Source organism: Equus przewalskii, chromosome 29, assembly GCF_037783145.1.
Source record: "Equus przewalskii isolate Varuska chromosome 29, EquPr2, whole genome shotgun sequence".
NCBI classification, from domain to species: domain Eukaryota; kingdom Metazoa; phylum Chordata; class Mammalia; order Perissodactyla; family Equidae; genus Equus; species Equus przewalskii.
Window position 1 is genome coordinate 43,083,778 of NC_091859.1, and position 18,209 is coordinate 43,101,986.

Consider the following 18,209-nt stretch of genomic DNA (forward strand, 5'->3'; position numbering starts at 1 on the left):
GTGGCTGCTGCCCCAACCCTGTGCAGGGAGACCCTCCCGTCCAGTGGGAAGAAGACATAGGCCACCCCCCTGCCCGCAGGGCATTGAGGCCAGAGAGTGGCAGCCATGGCTCCCAATTTCCCCATCTCTGCAGAGGTCCCCCAGAGGGCCTCAGCCTGGGAGGGTCCCGAGGGTGGCCCTGGAGCCTGTGGCCTGGCGCCTGCCCCAGAGGCTCCTGGCCCCCTGGGAGATGGGCATTTTGCACATTTGCAGAGGACAGGCCATGGTGACAGGGTGCTAGCCCCACCATCACCCTGGAGGTGTTCTCCCTCCACACTTGACCAGCGCTTTGCTCTGTGGCCTTCCCTGGTTTGGGTCACCACGTACCTTAGTCTGCCTGCGTCTGTCATCACTAAGAGATGAGCTCCACCATTCCAACTCCCTCCCAGCCTCTGCCGAAACCCCATTGCCTTCCATTTCCTGCCACTTTCTGAGCTTCTGCTGTGCTCACAGCCCTGTGCCAAGCACAGGTGGGCCCAGGGTGAGGGCCCCACAGCACTGTGCCTGGCACGTGCTGCGTACAGAGGTTCCCAGCCAGTACTGAGTCCTGGTGATGCCGCTTGCTCCAGCATGAGGGAGCCACGCCTGGGGCAGGCACCTCTGCCTGGAGTCAGCTCTCTCTTCCAACCCCAGGCCACGTCCAGCAGCTGCTTCCCTGGGACACGGCCCCTCCCTGACCACGCAGAGCAGCGTCTCCATCCCACCCCCTCCCAGGCAGGTTTCTGCCTTCCACTGGCAGCTCTTACCAAGAAAGCAGCCTTCTCCGGGCTTCCCCGTAGTGCATGCCAGCATCCCCGAGTGTTTGGAGAGCCGCTGGGGCCTGGGCTCCTGCCAAGCGGCCTGCCTGGCTGAGGCTACGGCGGGGGGTGCGGCGTTTCCTGAACCCCATCGTCAGGTTGCCTAACCATCTCCCCTCCCCCCCACCCCACTTTCTCTCCAAACCTGCAGGTGTACATGAATGCCGTGTGGCATGGCTGGGCCATCCCCATGTTCTTGTTTCTAGCAATTTTGAGGTTGTCCCTCAATTACCTCATAGCCAGGTAGGTGAGCTGGTTGGTCATATGTATGTGGCTGTGCTGTCTTCCAGTGTCACATACAACTGTGGCACGTGCCGAACTGGCTCTGCCTCATGCCCTGGCGTTTGGGGGGTGGTCCTCTCATAAGCTCCCAACCCCCCAGGATGCCCCCCCACATCGGGTTTCTTGGAGCTGGCGATGCATAATTCCCAGCTGCACGGTCACCCCAGCCCTTCTGCCGATCATGCTGCGTCTTGGCAAGAAAGTTCCCCCCAAACCGTGTATCACTGACGTCCCAGTGGGGGGGTTGATGGAACCGCTGTGCCCTGGGGGCTCCCTGCTAGTCCGGTGCTGAAGAGGAGCTGGGGTGCAAAGTGAGCTGGTTACCAGTCCCCGAGCCCCGTGTTGCACGTCTCTCTCCTTTGGACTCTCTGAGCACCCCGACTCAAGGCTGTGGGGGCTCTGTTGGAAGCCAGCACGTTTGGGCAGAGAGTCCTTGTCCCCTTGCCTGCCCGAGTCTGCCCTAACCTGCGGTCATCCCAGTGGAGTAAACCTCGGTTTCCCCCGGGCCTCAGGAGAGGGCTGTGTTCCATGTTTTCACTCAGCCCTTCAATAGTTCACACTTCTACATGCAGATCTTTCTCGGTGCTTCTCTGTGCCTCACTAGGTTGGTTCATTTGCGAATGTTTTTCATAGCAAAGAAACCCGTGGAACGCCTATGACGGGCCGTCTAGGTGCTGACGGGGAGTATTAGCTAAAGCACTTGCTCTGAGGCTGCACCGACTTATTTAAAAAGGCCTCTTGCCCCCGTCACCTCTGGGTACTTTTAAATGTGTTCCCGCCCCAGGAGGGCCCCCAGGGGAGGCCGGGGAGAGTGACCTGAATCATCTATTCTCAAGGCCCTGATAGTTTCCATTGCCCCCCATCCCCACGGCTGGCTGGCGTCTCAGGGCGCCCCTCCCGCACGGGAGCTCAGGGCTGGTCCCTCTAACTCCGCCGCCTGCAGACGCCCCGGCTTTAAGGGCATGTGGTTGTCTCCTATTTGTCAGGGGCTGGAGGATCCAGTGGAGCATCGTGCCTGAGGTGTCCGAAGCCGTGGTAAGTCCTGGGAGGGCGAAGGTCTCCGTCTCATTGGGTCAGGCCTCCACCCGCTGCCTGTGTGGGAGGGCACTGGTTCCCTGGCCTCCAGATGCAGCCGTGCAGGTGCCCGCCCAGAGCCCTGCCTGGCAAGGAGAGCTCGGGGAGGAGAGTGCCAGCCACCCCCAGCCTAGAGCCCTGGGCGGTCCCCCTCTGACCCCATAGCAGCTGACATCCCCAGTGCCCCTTGCTGGCCCAGACTTGGCTGCTCCAGCAGCAGGCTGCTCTGACCCGGTCTGTCCTACTGACCCTTCCCAGCCAAGGTGTGATGTGGGGGAGGGGGAGGCACCAAGGGGGCCACTGCAGCCCCTCCCCCCTGCCATGGAGGGAGGTGAACGAAATGCACTTGTGGAGCAGGGATCAGCGCACTCCGGCTGCAGCCCCGCTCTGGCCGCCGCCTCATTTCAGTCGTGAGGTTTTATTGGCGCACAGCCATGCGCGTTCATTTTACGCGTGCTCTGGCTGCTTTTGGCTGCAAGAGCTGAAGTAAGTGCTGCGACAGGCTGCACGGCCCACAGGGCCACATGCTTTACTGTCTGGGCCTTTACAGAAGAACATTTGCTGACCCTGCTGTAGGGGATCTCTGGCCCCTGGGGTGGAACCGCCAGGCGTGGGTAGGAGTGAGGCCTTGGTGCCTCCATGGGCCTCATCAGATGTTTGAGCACCTACTGTGTGCATGGAGAACGCAGTAGGGGTGCTGGGCACAGTGGTGCCTGTGGGACCTCCTTAGACAGGGGTCAGGGAGGGCGTCTGAGGGGAGGCAGGCCTGTGCCCGCCCAGCTCTGGTACCCAGACCAGGAACTCAGGCGGTTCTTGCTGAATAAACTCAGACAAGCAGGGTGAGGTCAGGCGGCCCCTTTGCCTCAGTTTCCCTGCCTGTAAAGTGAGAAGTGAGGGACTCCATGGTCCCAGATGCACCTGTGAAGGTGAGGTGTTGAGGTGTGAATTGGAGGCTCAGCCCTGCCTGCTGAGGGGGCTGCCCGCTGCCCACCACCTTCTCAGGCGCCAAAGGGGTGTCTGCCAGAACAGCTGCCCCGTGCCGGGTCCCCAGGGGACATCCGTCCCTCCAGCTGTTTGGGGGCAGCAGACTGACCCCGTTCCGGGGCTGGGAGGCCTCTGTGCTGTTGTTCTCAGTAATTTTTCTGAACTGTTAAATTTCAGTGGAAATTCTCTCTCCCCTTTGACTGAAGGAGCCTCCGAAGGAAGACCTGACGGTGTCCGAAAAGTTCCAGCTCGTGCTGGACGTCGCCCAGAAGGCTCAGGTACTGTTGCTGGGCTCTGGCCGTGTCCAGGGGGCCCAGCACCCTGAAACTCCAGGCCTAGCTTGTCCGACATCAGCTGACCTGAGGTCGACTTACCCCATGATCCCTCACTCCCACCCGAGATGGCCCTGAGCGGTGGGGGGTCCTCCTGGTTTAGTCTGGCAGCCAGCACCACAGTGTTTGGAGCCCCTTCTGGCCCGGGCCAAGACGGCTCCCAGGAGGGATGCAGGCCTGGGTCCATCGTCACTCTCAGTGTGTTAACCTGGGTCCCAGTCGGGACCCATCACTCCATCCCCAGGCTCGGTGGCACCCTGCCTTGGTCTCACGGGAGCTGCATGTCTCTGGCCAGCCCATGAACCTGGGGCCCTCCCAGCATTGCCGTGTGGACCCATGACCCTGCTGTGTGGACTGACGGCCCCGGGGTCTGTCGTAACCACAGTTTCTTCTTCACACAGAACCTCTTTGGCAAGATGGCCGACATCCTGGAAAAGATCAAGAAGTAAGTCAGCAGCCCCCGGCCCCCTGTGTCTGGGGTACGGCCAGCCGCCCTCCTGAACCTCCCTTCTCTCTTGCAGCCTGTTCATGTGGGTCCAGCCCGAGATCACGCAGAAGCTGTACATTGCACTGTGGGCCGCATTCCTCGCCTCCTGCTTCCTCCCCTACCGTCTGGTGGGGCTAGCCGTGGGTAAGGGACGTGGCTCTTGTCCCGGATCAGAGCTGACATGCTCGTGTTAGGTGGAGCACGGAGAGTGCCCAGGCGTCGTCTTCCCACCAGAACATCTGCCCCTGCACGTGCCTCCAAGAAGGAGGCCAGCTGTTAAGTCTCGCTGGCGTTCCTTCCTCTGCCTCGTCCAGTGCCTTTTTATCAAAACCTTTGTGTTTCGGAGAAATGGAGGCCTTCTGAAACCTAGAGACCTCAGCAGGGTCGGGCGGGAGGGGCCTTTCTCAGAGCCGGGGCACGGCCCTGCTCAGGTGTCCGCAGGTGGAGCGGCTGCTCTGAGGCCAAGGTCGTGGTCCTGTGGCCGCCCCACCCCACTCAGCTCTGCCCCCACCTCCCCAGGCCAGACCCTGAGCCCCGACTCACTGTGGGTAGCAGGGTCCTCCCGGCCTTAGTGTGCCCACCTGTAACTGGCACAGATCCCAGCTGGGGCGTTGAGAGCGGTGGCCGCGTGGTTATGGGGTCTCACAGTCTGGGAGCTGCTCTGAGCCACCCTCGGCCCCCCGTGTGCAGCTGGGTCCTCAGCCTCTCGGTGGCACCTCTCTGCACCCATCACCAGGAAATCCAGGGCTGGCTGATGCCATGGCCATGGGGAAAATGACAAAAGCCAACGAATGTAAAGTGTCCTCCTGGCCATGCCACCTGGGCCGACATGAGCACTCTGAGCCGGGGCAGCCCCCGGCCATAACTGTCGGCCCACCCAGTCAGAGGTGGCAGGCTGGGGGCGGGTTCCCCAGTTTTCCTCCGTGCCAGTGCCTAGTGGGGGAGTCGCTTGCTGTTGTGTGTGTGGCTGGTTTGGGAGACAGTTTTGATGTTTGTCCTGAGTGGCCTCTCCCCATTTGTTGGGGTCACTTCGCCTTTTTGCTGCCCCTGCCCTGTGCGACCTCACCAGGTCCGCCGTCCCACAGCTGGCTTCTGGGAGGCCCTCTGCGTGGCCTGGACCGTCTTCCCCCGGGAGTGCCGAGGGACCCCAGTGCGGGAGGTGCCGGGCCGCTGTCCTGGATGAAGTGGGACTGTGTTCTCCCCCTCTAGGCCTCTATGCTGGAATCAAGTTTTTCCTCATCGATTTTATCTTCAAACGCTGCCCGAGACTGCGAGCCAAATACGACACCCCCTACATCATCTGGAAGAGCCTCCCCACGGACCCCCAGCTCAAGGAGCGCTCCAGCGCCGCCGTGTCGCGCAGGGTGAGCCGGCCTCGGGCTGGGGCAGGAGGGCCACCAGGCCCAGTCCTGTCAGTCATTCGCTCCCGGCTCAAGGGGCAGTAGCGTCTGATTTCATGGCACCCTCGAAACCAAGAACTTAAAACACGGTGGGGGTTTTTCCGTTCCCGGCTCTGCTGTTTTGAAGGTCCCTCCATCCCTCTGTTCGTCTCTGAGGGCCAGCTGGCGCTGGGCTCGGGGCTGGCTGCCGGGAGGCCCCCACCTGCCTGAAGGCCCCTGGGGGACCCTCCCACAGACTCAATGCGGAGTGGGCCCTGCTGAGCCCACTGGCCCCCAGGCCGAGGGTGGGCAGGGTGTCGGGTGCTGTCATGACCGCGGGAGCCTGAGGGCCTTGGGAGGGGGGAGCCCTGGGAATGACTGCTCTGTGAGTGGGCTGCAGATCCCCACTGTCCGCGGCCCTGAGTCCCAGGCAGCAAGGCCGAGCAGCAGCTGAGATGCGCCCACCTGGTGCTCCGGGCTGGGACTGGGCCCGCATTGCATTCACGGTGGAAGGCCCGATGGTGCTCTTGTCGGGATCACAGACAAGTGGGCAGTTTCTGGGTCCAGTAGGACTCCCAGGGAGGTCGAGGAGGGCTGCTTAGAGGAGGTGATGTTGGCTTGCAGAGTCTTGCTTGTTAGTCTTCTGAGGAGAGGGTGTGCAGTGACCTGTTGACGTGTCTGTCAGTGGAAGGCAAGCTCTGGGTCAAGTGTGGCCCAGGTTCCCTGGGTTCCGGGATAACAAGGCTCGTCGGGAGCCTGAACTCACCAGCTGGGTGTGCAGCGGGGCATGCATGGGCAGCCCGCACCCTGGCGAGCCCGGGGATGGCTTTGCTCACACACGTGGAGGTGGCCCTGGGGGAGGAGGCACAGGGACAGGTACCTGGGCTCCCTGACGGTGTGGGAAGAGACAAGGGCCTGTCCTGGCATTGGGGTGGCCTGGATAGGGCCTTCCTGGGGGTCAAGACCGCTTAGGGCTGGCCACTCTCGGGAGAGAGAGTGAAGGGCAGTGGGGATGTGGGCTCCCCACGACATAGGGCACCCCTGTCGAGGCGTCGCGTGGGCCCGAGTCTCTGTGCTTACAGCTTTGCTTGCCCGTGTGTTTATGACCCCATGTCACATGGACCCACTTTTTCTTTTGTCTCGGTCACACGTGCGTCTCTTGTCTCCTTTCCGGCCAGCTGTCAGGGCATGACAAGGTACAGCGTCCGTGTGGGAGCCTCTTCTCCTGCTGTGACCTAATGTTTGCGTTGCTGTGTTGTGACTTTTTAACGCTGCTTTCGGTGGCCAGTCCCATGGCCACTTCTGATTTCTGAAATGTCAGTCTGAGCTGCCTCGGCGCCAAGCACCTGCCGGCAGGGCGCCTGGACCGCGTGTCCTGGGAGCAGGCTCAGCTGCGGCGACTTGGGAATGTCGCCAGGGGACGGAGAGGGTCTCCCCGCTGCCAGGGGGCTTCTCTGCCCAGGACGGGTGCTCGTGGGCCAAGGACCGGTCGGCACTGGCTGGGGCCCATTGGGGAGCCTGCTCCCCACTTCTGGGCACATGTGACCGTTCGCACATCTGAGTTTATAGCTGGGGGCGGGGACATGTGCCTAACCCGTTTGTCCCTCCCCCGCTGGCGTGGCTGACGGGCTCTGTGTGCCGTTGGCAGCTGCAGACAGCTTCCTCCCGAAGCTACGTGTCCAGCGCGCCAGCCGGCCTGAGTAAGGATGAGGACACGGGTCGCTTCCACGGCACCAAGAAGGGCAATTTCCACGAAATCTTCAATTTGACAGAAAACGAGCGTCCGCTGGCAGGTATGTGTGCAACGAGTCCGTGCCCCTCTGGCTAGGTGGGGTGGCCCTAGCCCCATGCTGGGGGCTGGGTGGTGGGGACAGGCCTTCAGGGCCACGGGAGGACTCCCTGGGCAGGCAGGTTGGAGGAGCAGGTGTGCCCCAGCCTTCTCGCGATGAGTGGTCTAACAGCAGGAGTTCAGACGCGCCGGCCCAGGCAGAGGGCCCACAGGGTGGCTCAGGGCACCGCCAGGGGCTCCCCTGACCTCCTTCCCCAGCCCCGGGCACCGCCGGGCTTTGGCCTCGATCACTGTGCAGTGAAAGGCGACCCAGGAGCTCAGGTCCTGGGTCAACCTCCCAGAAAGGACCTCCCCCAGGCCCCTGAGCTGCTGGGCTTCGGGCACTTGGGCTCTTGCAAATATTTTGGCCGTCCACAGTGGGCGATACCAACCTCGAAAAGAGAACTTGGGCGGATTCGCCTTCTGACCTTGCACTGCCCGTCATCCTGCTGACCCAGCCCACGAGGGCGTGTGCCCTGAGAGGCGTGGCTGCACTTGGATTTATTTTACTTTCCTATTTACACTGTGTGCTTTTCCTTTAAAAAACAAAACCCGTGCATGTTCACGTGGAAAAGGAAACATCTGTTTTCCAGATGCTCTTAGATGCAGCTTCATTCTTGACGTCCGCCTCCCCCTCGCTGGGTTTTATCTGATGCTGGAGAAAGCACGTCGGTGCATCTTTGAGAATCCAGCGCTGAGGGTTCCAGTGTCAAAACGGGGGGTGCTTCCAGTGGGGAGAAATGACAGGTCGGTTTTGTCCCTGTTAGTGTGTGAGAACGGCTGGCGCTGCTGCTTGATAAACCGAGACCGGAAGATGCCGACGGACTACATCAGGAACGGGGTGCTGTACGTGACGGAGAAGTGAGTGAGGCCGGCGTGGCCTGGGCGTGACCTCCGGGTGTGACCTCTTGGGGTGACCTCTGGGCGTGGCCGAGGTGGAGGAGGCCTCCTCCCCAGACCCCGTCCAGGCAGGCGCAGCGCCCAGCCCTGCTGAGAGCCCGTGCCCCCGCTCTGGCTCTCCCGGCTCCCTGGGGGAGACAGTGCTGCCTCTGAGCGGGACGTGGCCGGGCCAGCAGCGCTGTCATTTTCCCAGACCCGCGGGGACACTCTGGTCTGGGGTTCTTGGGGTGGGGTGACGTATGTCCGCCCGCGGGAGCCCCTTCACTCTCCTTTGGGGCTGTGGCTTTTCTCCTCTAGCACGGGACTTGCAGCCTGTCCCTGAGGCTGCCCCCAGGTGGGGAGCAGGTCCAAGGGCGGAGATTGTCCTCAGCATTGGGGGCCCTTGGCCAACAGTCCCCAACTCACAGCAGCGGCCAAGGGCCCGCGCCTCCCTCTGCCCTGTCAATGAAGGGCCTGGAGAGCCCCCAGCCAGGCCTCCGGGACGCTCCTGTCTCTTGTTGAGCGTCCCAAGGACCCTAACATGTAGCGGGGTCGTAAGGCGGTGGATTTTAATCTTTTAAAGCTACGGAACTCTCTGAAGTGGACTCTTGCACAGCCCAGAGTGTTGTAGCGGGTGGGGGGCCCTCACCTCACTGGGGCAGCGCGGGCGGCAGCCAGGCAGAGGCCCCTGGCTCAGTTGCTGGCTCTGCCTCCGTTTCCCCCGACAGTTACTTGTGCTTCGAAAGCTCCAAGTCTGGCTCCTCCAAGAGGAACAAAGTCATCAAGCTGGTGGACATCACAGACATCCAGAAGGTCGGTGTAGCCCTCCCCCCGCTGTCCCGTCCTCCTTAGGGTTCAGGAAGAGGGGCCGCAGGGCCGCGCAGCTGCTGGGTTTGGTGGGAAGCTAGATGCGTTAGCGAGGTGGGTGCCATCTGGGGACTCGTGGGCACTGCTGCTGCCCACAGGAGGGCTCCCTTTCTAGAAGGCTCCATGCACAGCCCCTCAGCTCCCTTCAGAGAGTGTCCACATACCCTCGCACAGACAGGAAGGGAGAACACTGGCAGTGGCCTGGGCCCCGGCGGTCAGGACCTGAGCTGGCTCTGATGACCACTGTGCCATCCCCCCTCGTCCCTGAGAGCCCTAGGGCCAGGTTAGGTGAGGGCATGGACACTGTCACCACTTGGCGTTGTGTGGCCAGTTTCCTTCTCATTATCACGTGGAGTGGGCACAGGTGTGCGCAGTGCCCCATGGGCACTCAGTGGGCGTGCCCCCCCCAGCTCTGAGCATCCTGGGCACAGGCAGGCCGGGCCGTGCAGTGGGCCCCAGCACTTAGCTTGGCAGTTCCCCCTCCCTATGTTGGCGTGTCAGGAGCACCGCACAGATGTTAGGGATCCCCCTTCGGAGGGGAGAATGTGTGGTTGGTGGGATCAGGAGTGAGGGGGCAGGGTCCTCCTGGCCTGCCCCGCCTCACCCCCTCCCATATGGTGCTCCTTGGGGAGACCCCAAGCTTCCCATGGGCTGGCCGGGCCAGGGTGGGATGGCGTGATCGCAGGTCTGGTTTCTCACTGACAAAGTCAGTCCTGTCCCCTTGTGGCTGGAACATCCTGCGACCCCCTTGGGTCTTGCTGTCTGTGGGCTCCACGGAGGAGAACGCCCTGAGGTGTGGGGAGGGTGGCACAGTCCTGTCCCCAGGGAGGCCTGTGGTGACAGGTGTGCTGTTGTCTTTCAGTACAAGGTCCTCTCTGTCCTCCCCGGGACGGGCATGGGGATTGCTGTGTCGACCCCCTCAACCCAGAAAGTAAGTCCCGGGCAGGCGGGTAGCCAGGGAGATGGTGGGGTGGGACCAGGACTGGGGCTCTGGGCATCCTGGGGTGAGCTCAGAGCCGCAGACTGGCGGGGGTTCAGGTGGGTGGAGGTCCCCCCGTGGCAGCAGGAACCCACTGCTGTATTGGGTATGCACCTGGGAGGCCGACGCCATGGGGCCACCCCGCAGAGTTACTCAGGGAGGGGGGGTGGGGCTGGGAGCCCAGTTGCCTGCCTCTTGCCTCGGTTTCTCGGAAGCCCAGCCTCTGGGTGGGAGGGGGTCTGCCCTGTGCACCCAGGCCCTGCGTGGCTCCACGTGGACCTGGCTGGGGGCCCATCAGAGCCTGGGTGGTCTTGTCCTCGAGCCAGCCTGGCCACGTGGGTTCACGGGCAGCATTTCCTCCCACCAGCCGCTGGTGTTTGGTGCCATGGCGCACAGAGACGAGGCCTTTGAGACCATTCTCAGCCAGTACACGAAAATCACAGCAGCCGCAGCGTCTGGCAGTGACAGCTAGTGGCGACTCTCCGGGACCTTGCTGGAAGTTTCTTTTCTTTTTTAACAGTTTGGTAGTGGGAAAAAAATGGGACATCCTCATGATCTTTTGCAATAATTGCCCTCGGTCTGTGGTTTCTGTTGTGTTGACCCTGCGTTTTACAGACCCCTTCACGTAGGGGTTGGGGCTCTCGGGGACAGTGTCAGCCCGCCCAGCTGCGGAGGCACGTCTCGTGGACATCTGTGGACACCTGTGGACACCTCGGAGGCCACTGGAAAGGACGACACGCAGGAGACGCAGCGCCCCAGCCGCCACCCTGCCCAGCTGCTCCTTCTTTGTCCCCACCTGGACAGAGGGGCCCGACACCGGCTGTGCAGCCCGGCTCCTGGAGGCCAGAAGCTCTTTCACACCAAAGCCATAGTTGAGGAGCATTTGTGGTGCCTCCTCCTGGTGTGAAGGACATCGGTGACAAGTGACACGGAGGCCGCTTCACCAGCCACCATAACCGGGTCTGTCGCTCTTGCTCGTTCCTTGAGTGAGACCCCCTGCTGCGCGTCCTCGGAGCACCTTATGGCCTGTGCTCTGTGTTTGGCCTTTGTGGGGGCATCGGGGGCTGGCTGGGAGGGGCCCCTCATGCCTCAGGGCTGGCAGGGAGGGGTCCCACCACCTGCCAGCTCAACCTGACAGGCTGGCCAGGAGGTCTGTAATTGGCAACTAATGATACAGAGGGCGTGTAGGTGAAAGCACATCTTTTTAGCACTTCGCTCTTTGGAAAGGCCCGGAACACCTACCGAGGCTTTTGGGGCCCTGTGAGATTCTGTTGCTCTCAGATGAAAATCCACCGTAGTGGGACTGGGGCTGGCGCTGGCCTCCCGGCCACAGCCACGTGGTGTCGGGGGAGGGAGCAGGCAGGAGCGTCCCAGGCCCACAGTGGCCCAGGCTTGTGGATGGCCTGCCCATGTGGGCTGTGCGAGGACGCTTGGGAGGTCACTGGTGTGGGGGCGTGACCGTGACCGTGACCGTGAGCAGAGCACAGAGGTTTGGAGCCAGGCAGTGTGCCCCCGTGACGTCTGGCCGTGCTCCCTGCCAGCGCACACCTGTGCCAGCACTCCACGGGGTGGAGCGAGCCAGCGCCTTCCCTGGCGCCAGGCGTTAGTCTGGGCCCCACTCGCCCAGGAGGTCGAAGCTCCCGTCAGGGAGGCCGGGGGGTATCCATCCTAGGACACCCCTGAAGGCCAGCGCGGCGTCAGGACAGGCCCACAGCCTCCTGAAGGATGCGCAGTGAGATCGTGGCGGGTCACTGGGGCCGCCCTCTGGTCAGCACGCTTTCCACCGCAGGTTACTCCAGTTCTCAGCTTGTCCTGAGTCCTTTGGGTGTCACTGAGATTGTTGTTTTTTGAAGAAACAGAAGATTATATTTTTTACAGAGAGCAAGCTGTTTTTCTTATTTTTGTATCATTTTTCAGATGTAATTTTTACCTTTGCTCCGATCCTGATTCGCTGGTTTGGGTGAGAGATCCAGTGTCGTTGCTTTTGTCGCCCCTTCAGGGCGGGGCGGCAGGGCCACACGCTGGGGCCTGGGAGCACTGCAGGGGAGCCGTGCCGACCAGCCAGATTAAGCACACAGCCCACCCGGTCGGTGACATCCAACCCGCCCGGCTCGTGGTCACGCTGGCCTTGGTGGCATATGACTCTGCAGGTCGACCTTTCATAAATGAAGGCAGAGGTGGACCGGCTCTCCTGGGCCAGAGAGAGGCCTCGGGTACACCCTGGGGACACCCCCCAGCAGGAACCCCCCATTGGTGCCCAAGGCAAGGCAGGGTGGGCCCTGAACTGCCCCCAGGGCCGGGCTGTGGGGGTGACGCCTGTGGGTGCTGCTCACACCCCTGTCCCCTGGTCGCCCCTCAGCGTCGGCCTATTGGTGAGCACAGTGGGCTTGTGTCCCAAGCACGGTGGGGTGGGGGGGTCCCTGCCGAGGACTGGGACTCCCTTTAACAGAGCGGGGTGGTTTAGTTCGAGTCCCTTTTGAGGAGAAAGGGAGATGAAAACTGGCCACATGCCGGGAGCAGGTGCCTAGCTCCCGCCCAGGGAGGGCCTGAGGGAGGCGGGGGCCAAGGATGGGCCAGCAGCCCGCGTTGCACAGCAGGCCAGTGGCAGGTCCCTCCTGGAAGCCCGGGGGCCTCTGCCTGGAAGAGCGTGGACCTGTGCAGGCGCTGGGCTCCCCGTCGGAGAAAACCCATAGTTTTTATTGAATTGTGTAAATCTGGGCAGATATTTAATTTCTACGACTGATCTCTGAACTAGAATGAATGTTAAATTTTTTATGTCTGAAGCCTGAGTCTATTTTGGATCTGTAAATAATCATTACCAGTGTAACTTTTGTTCAACAAAAGGATTGTACTGTATGAAGAACTGATGAAAAAAAATCCCCCTGTAACATTTTTTTAAGGAAACCTTGTTTGTTTAAAGAAAAAGTCTTGTATAAATTATAATTTTTATTTAAATAAACCTGAAATGCTTTGTGCTAAGGTGGGGGCCATCTGTTGTCTGTCTGTCTGTCATCCGTCTGTTTGTCCATCTATCATCCATCCATCCGTCCATCCACCCATCCCTCCCACCGTCCATCCGTGCCGGGCGCTGTCCTAGGGGCTGGGACACAGCAGTGACGGGACAAGTCTCTGGAGGGCCTGGCACACAGCATCCTTGGGAGTGCCACACCCTGCCCGGTGACTCTCCTGTCACCCAGGCTGTGATTATCTAGCCTAAATAGACTTTCTGGGCGCCATCCCCGCAGCTCCCACTCCCCCCTCTGCCCCTTTGCAGCACGCCCCCCACTCGCTCTTCCCGATGGTCCGTGAGACAGTCCCACAGGGCCAGCATGACATCGGTCCCTCCACTCGACCTCTCATCCGCAGTGGACACAGACCCTCCACACACTGCGGGGCGAGGAGGGGAGGAGGGCCCCAGAGCCCAGGGTGTGGGTGGCGCAGGCCCCCCCAGCCTCACGGATGGGGTGCCCGGTTTGCCTATTTTCCGTATATTTCACCATTTAACGTATTAATGAAGCACGCGTATGCCTGAGCACTGTTTTAAAAACTATTTGGTTCCTCTGCAGGCCTGTTTTAATTTGTGCATTTTACAGCTCTGCTCTCAGAGGGTGTCTCTTGGCTTGACCTGGGGGGTCCAGGGACAGAGAAGGCGCGTTGGTGCCCTGCACTACTTGGGCCCTTATTCCTGGGGAGACGGAGCCCCTGTAGGGCTTCCAGCAGAAGCCATCACTCTGGCCACCCGGGGAAGGGAGAGTGTGGGGAACAGGAAGTCAGAGGGAAATGAAATAACTAATCAAGCTTTTGTTCTTGAATCGGGGTTCTCTCATGAGTACTTACTGTTTGTAACATCACATTTAGTGAATGAATTTTATGAATGTATGAGTAAATAAAACAGATAAGAAGTCGGGACCAAAAGGGGGTATGTTACGAACCAAGGGTCCCGATTGATTCTGTGCATCCCCAGTACCCACAGGCAAAGCTGACCCCAAAGTTATCTGTCCGCCATCACAGGGGCTGGCTGCTAAGGGGTAAGATGACTCTGAAGAACACAGGAGTCCCAGGGAGCAGCCACTGCCTGTGGAAGGATCTGGAAGACCCCACCCAGCACGCTGACATCTGCCCCCAAACACACGGAACCAGGAAGCCCAGCCACTTCCTCCTCTAGGGCCCTGGTGCCTCCCCCGTCAGAGGTTAGCATCCTGCAGGCCCAGGACCCCAGGGGGCGGCAGGGTGGGGGGCTGGAGCCGGGACTGTCATTTCTATTCCAGTCCATACTGGAAGTCATGGCTGGTGCAGAAACGGAGAGAACCAAGTTATTAAGATTGTAAAGGAAGATGCTCAAATATTATTTGTAGACGATGTGATCATTATAGAAAACCTCCCAAATCTACAGATAAATTATTTTAATAAGCAAGTTTTCTGGACACAATCTGATACATAAAAACAACTGCATTTCTAATAAAAACAAAAAAAAGCTTCAAAATAGGAAGTTTTAATAAATCTAAACAAAATTGAGAAAGATTAAGGAAAAATTATAAAACTATTGAAAGACATGAATGAGGACTTATACAAATGGAAATATATGCAATATTCATCAGAAAATTCAGTTTCATGATGAAAATGTCTTCTCAAAACATGCAGAATGAAAGAAGTTACAGAAAACAACACAGTGTGGTTCCTGTTATATAAAGAGCAAAACCTGCAAAACTCGACAGTAGACTGTCTCAGAATGTGAACGTGTGTAGGGGAAGAAAAAACCTTTCTTCTACCCTCTTTGGTTCAGTAGCTGGGGCCTGCAAATTAAACTAACAAAAGGCAAATTAAGAGGAGAAATGGCACACAGTTTTTATTTAATGCTAATATTTTATTTTATGTGCATGGAGGTATTGTAGAAAAGAGGTGGTGAGACCCGGGGCTTATATACCATTTTAATAAAGGGCAATTAATTTGTTGAGAAGTGAGAAGACGAAGGGAAAGGGGATTGGGCTCCTAGGGAACACTAATTCATGGGGGGATCTTATCTGGGGGAGCTGAGAGAAGGGTGGTTTGTGCAGCCGCATCCCCGTGCTGACGTTCTGTCCCCGGTGATCACGTGGCTCCTCGTGGTGCGGGAGATGAGAGGGCACCTTCAGAGGGAAATTCCCGTCCTGCTCTCTGGCAGATGCGGGAGGGCAGGGAGCTCTTGCTGTGTTTGCTGCTGCTTAATTGTCTTCAGCTCCAAACAATCCTTATGTCAAAGGGGCATCTTTGGGGTAGCACATTCGGATCCGCTCCCACACGGAGGTGAGACCCATGCTTACCTCTGTGGAGGAGGCGGGGGAGGGTCAGCCCGCGGGGTGCACAGGGCGCCTTGGGGCGGAGCTGAGTTTCTTGGCATGGGTGGGAGGTAATGCCATGGTCCATTTCATTCTTGTTTTTTTATTGTACGTATGTGTATGTGTTTTCTCAGGAAATACTCTGCTTTGAAAATAATAGGAATTTGTAAGAGAAAAAAAGCCAAATTCTGCCCAAAGTAACTTTATTTTTATCTTCTCAAACATATCAGAGCCAATATACCATCTTCTAATCTTGAAACCAGCAAGACTAGAGCGGGAATTAAGCCACCTTTTCCAGCCTATTTCCCAGTCCCACGAGGCTCGGGAGGGCCCGTGGCGTCCTCCTCCCGCTGCGAGTACAAGACGCAGGAGCAGGGTCAAACAGGACTGCTGCCTCCTTCTGTTGCACCCCTGAGCCACACGGAAGTTAGAACAGACTAACCCTTCTAGAGGATGCTAAGTTGTCACTACCTAGCCGTCAGTTCTGATGTGTTTCTTAAACCCTGAAGTTCAGGTGTCGCGGCTGCTCCACCTGGAGTCTTGGTGGAGATCAGAACTTCTGGAGTGCGGATGTCTGGAAGGGGCTTCTGTCCTGTGTGCAGATCTCGGGGAGTTCAGACAGGCACACGCTCCCCCAAGAACAGGCCCAGGGTTTGCAATGTTGAATGCCAGCATGTGGTCGGTAAATATCCTCAGAGCCGCCCGGGAACCATGTGGCGTGGCTGGGTTTCTCCTTCAAAGTAAAACGCTTACTCTGGCCTGCACTGTTTTTCTAAAATTGGCAGTGGATTCTAGGGCAGACCAGTGTGCTGGAGACACTCACCAGGGGCGACAAAGACTGAAGGATCTTTTGAGGAAACCTTGTGCAGTAGCTCAGCTCCGCAGAACGGCATCGGGGCCGCAGGGAGTCCTGCGGGGAGACCCTCTGGGGTGCCTCGGGGAGCCCCCAGCCCCGAGGGCGTGGCGCCTGCCCTGTGCAGAGTGGCCACTTGCGCGTCTTTGGTCCCTTCCCAACCAGGAGCAAATACTAAGAGCAGACATGGCCAGCGTGCATTTCCTTCTTTATGGCCAGACTTTCCATCCACCCACCGATTAGTAAACCATTCGCCTTGCCCAATTACCATAATAACGTGATCTATTTAAAAGACCACTGTTAAAGCTGCCCTTTTGCCTCACCTGGGTGGCACTGAATGATGAAATGGGAAGTTGGACACATACTTCAAATATAAGTCGCTGCAGGTGCATTCTGAAAACACATGATGGCCGTGGAGTGCCACAGTGACTACTTGAACCCACGTGCAGTCAAATCCACTCCAAAAGCACAGACGAGAGCATGAGTCGTCTCGTAACGTGAGCTCGTCTTCTCGTACTTCAGATAAAGCTACTCTAGACACAGCTTCCCTGTACCTACGCGCGGACGCGAAGAACATGAGGCCGCAGCACAGGTTGGGGACACAGACGGGGGCATCTGGGACGGGCACACACCCAGGGATCCCCGGCGCTGCGGCTGTAGCAGCAAGCAAACCGAACACAGCTGGAGACGCCGTTTCTACTGTTCTGGCTGAAAAGGACAAAACGGTCAATAAATATTTAGAAATAAGGGTGAAGACAAGAAAAGAACACATCTGGACCATGTGTGCAGCCTCAGGACCACAAGAGCAACCCTGGGTCCTGGGCGCACCCTGTCCCTGGGGCCGCACTGGCTTGAAGTCAACACAAGCCCGTCTCCTTCGCTCCCGCCTGGCACCCAGCCCTGCTGTCCCCTGGGTGTCGATGGAAAGCATCGGTATTCTCAATTCAAAACAGTAAGACACCGGCCGGGCGCTGCCAGCTGCCTGTTCCCAGAGCGCGGGGCCTGTCTTCGCTCCTGGCTGGATTGTCTTAGAAATGCTGCTACGATGAAAGCAAGAAGTGAGCTTTCAAAGGTATAGTGTTGTTTCTTTTAGTAATTAGTTCTCACTGAATGGTCCACTCCGGAAGTGTTGCTTGAAGCAGGACAGACGGGAGCCCGTGATCACGTCCTAACCATCAGTCAGACGCAGGGAAAAGGAAGGCAGAGAGAACCAGCACTTTCCAAAACTGGCTCAGGAACTACCACGGAATGTCTTGCAGAGCAGATCAGAGAAACCGGTAGGTCCCTCACGTCCAGAGGGCATGACCTCGATGGAGAGCACTCGTGTTGCCCCTGGAATCACTGCATGAGGCCACTACGGGCAGCTGTAATCTGCGCTGTCAGCACTGTCACACTCGAAGACACCAGCGGCCCAATCAACGAGTGCCATTTGCTGAGAATAAGTTCTAGGAAACGTAACCCAAAGATTCACATAGAACAGAAAATGCCAAATATGTCCACAAAATTGTTGACAAAAGGTATTTTTTCTAAAATCAAGATTGAACTATCAAAAGTAAAATTCTGAATTTAAATGTGTATATCGACATAATTGGTCTGCAGTAATCTTCTTAAATAATCGTCACACTTCCCAGACGCGGCAGGAAGGCGGGCGATGCACCACGGGTCTCAGCTGTGTGGTTCTGGCTGAGGATTCTCTTCAATTCCTCGTGCAAACAGCCGAACGAGCTGGCAGTGGACCCTGCAGAGACAAAGGGGCACGTTTAAACCCCGTGTGTCCCCTGACTCTCGGCCCCACAGCTGGGCAAGGGCGGAGGTGGGGCCTCCTTCACCACGACAGTGGGTCTCGGCGTGGCTGCCTTCGGGGACAGCCAGCCCTGCAATGGCAGGTCAGGGGCGCAGAGGGATTTACTCACCGTCCTGAGACCTATTTTGTAAAGGGCAGCTGACAGCCAAGCGGAAATCTGGGGATCAGCACACCCGGTTCCAACTCCAGCACCCTACTTGTTGGCAGGGTGACAGGGCCACAGGTCTCCACTCCCCCTACCTCGGGCTCCCCATCAGTATCGAGCTCACAGGGCCACCGGGAGGACTCCATGCAGGGAACCCCGTGCATA

At 58.7% G+C, this 18,209-nt stretch overlaps 2 protein-coding genes across 9 annotated transcripts in view; one reads left to right on the forward strand and one right to left on the reverse strand.

The window, feature by feature from the left end:
• GRAMD4 (GRAM domain containing 4) overlaps positions 1 to 12,906 on the forward strand; it is an 83,594-nt gene extending 70,688 nt beyond the window's left edge. For all 8 annotated transcript variants that reach the window (XM_070599903.1, XM_070599897.1, XM_070599902.1 and 5 more), the window contains exons 9-19: positions 988 to 1,079; positions 2,105 to 2,153; positions 3,383 to 3,454; positions 3,910 to 3,953; positions 4,030 to 4,139; positions 5,205 to 5,359; positions 7,023 to 7,167; positions 7,970 to 8,063; positions 8,810 to 8,894; positions 9,811 to 9,879; positions 10,295 to 12,906. In XM_070599903.1, the coding sequence (XP_070456004.1) occupies positions 988 to 1,079; positions 2,105 to 2,153; positions 3,383 to 3,454; positions 3,910 to 3,953; positions 4,030 to 4,139; positions 5,205 to 5,359; positions 7,023 to 7,167; positions 7,970 to 8,063; positions 8,810 to 8,894; positions 9,811 to 9,879; positions 10,295 to 10,399 (1,020 nt within the window). In that variant the 3' untranslated portion in view covers positions 10,400 to 12,906. The remainder of the gene's footprint in view (positions 1 to 987; positions 1,080 to 2,104; positions 2,154 to 3,382; positions 3,455 to 3,909; positions 3,954 to 4,029; positions 4,140 to 5,204; positions 5,360 to 7,022; positions 7,168 to 7,969; positions 8,064 to 8,809; positions 8,895 to 9,810; positions 9,880 to 10,294) is intronic.
• A 2,522-nt stretch (positions 12,907 to 15,428) lies between these two features.
• Positions 15,429 to 18,209, reverse strand: part of CERK (ceramide kinase) — a 62,685-nt gene continuing 59,904 nt past the window's right edge. The window contains exon 13 of the mRNA XM_070599915.1: positions 15,429 to 17,833. Within this exon, the coding sequence (XP_070456016.1) occupies positions 17,761 to 17,833 (73 nt within the window). The 3' untranslated portion in view covers positions 15,429 to 17,760. The remainder of the gene's footprint in view (positions 17,834 to 18,209) is intronic.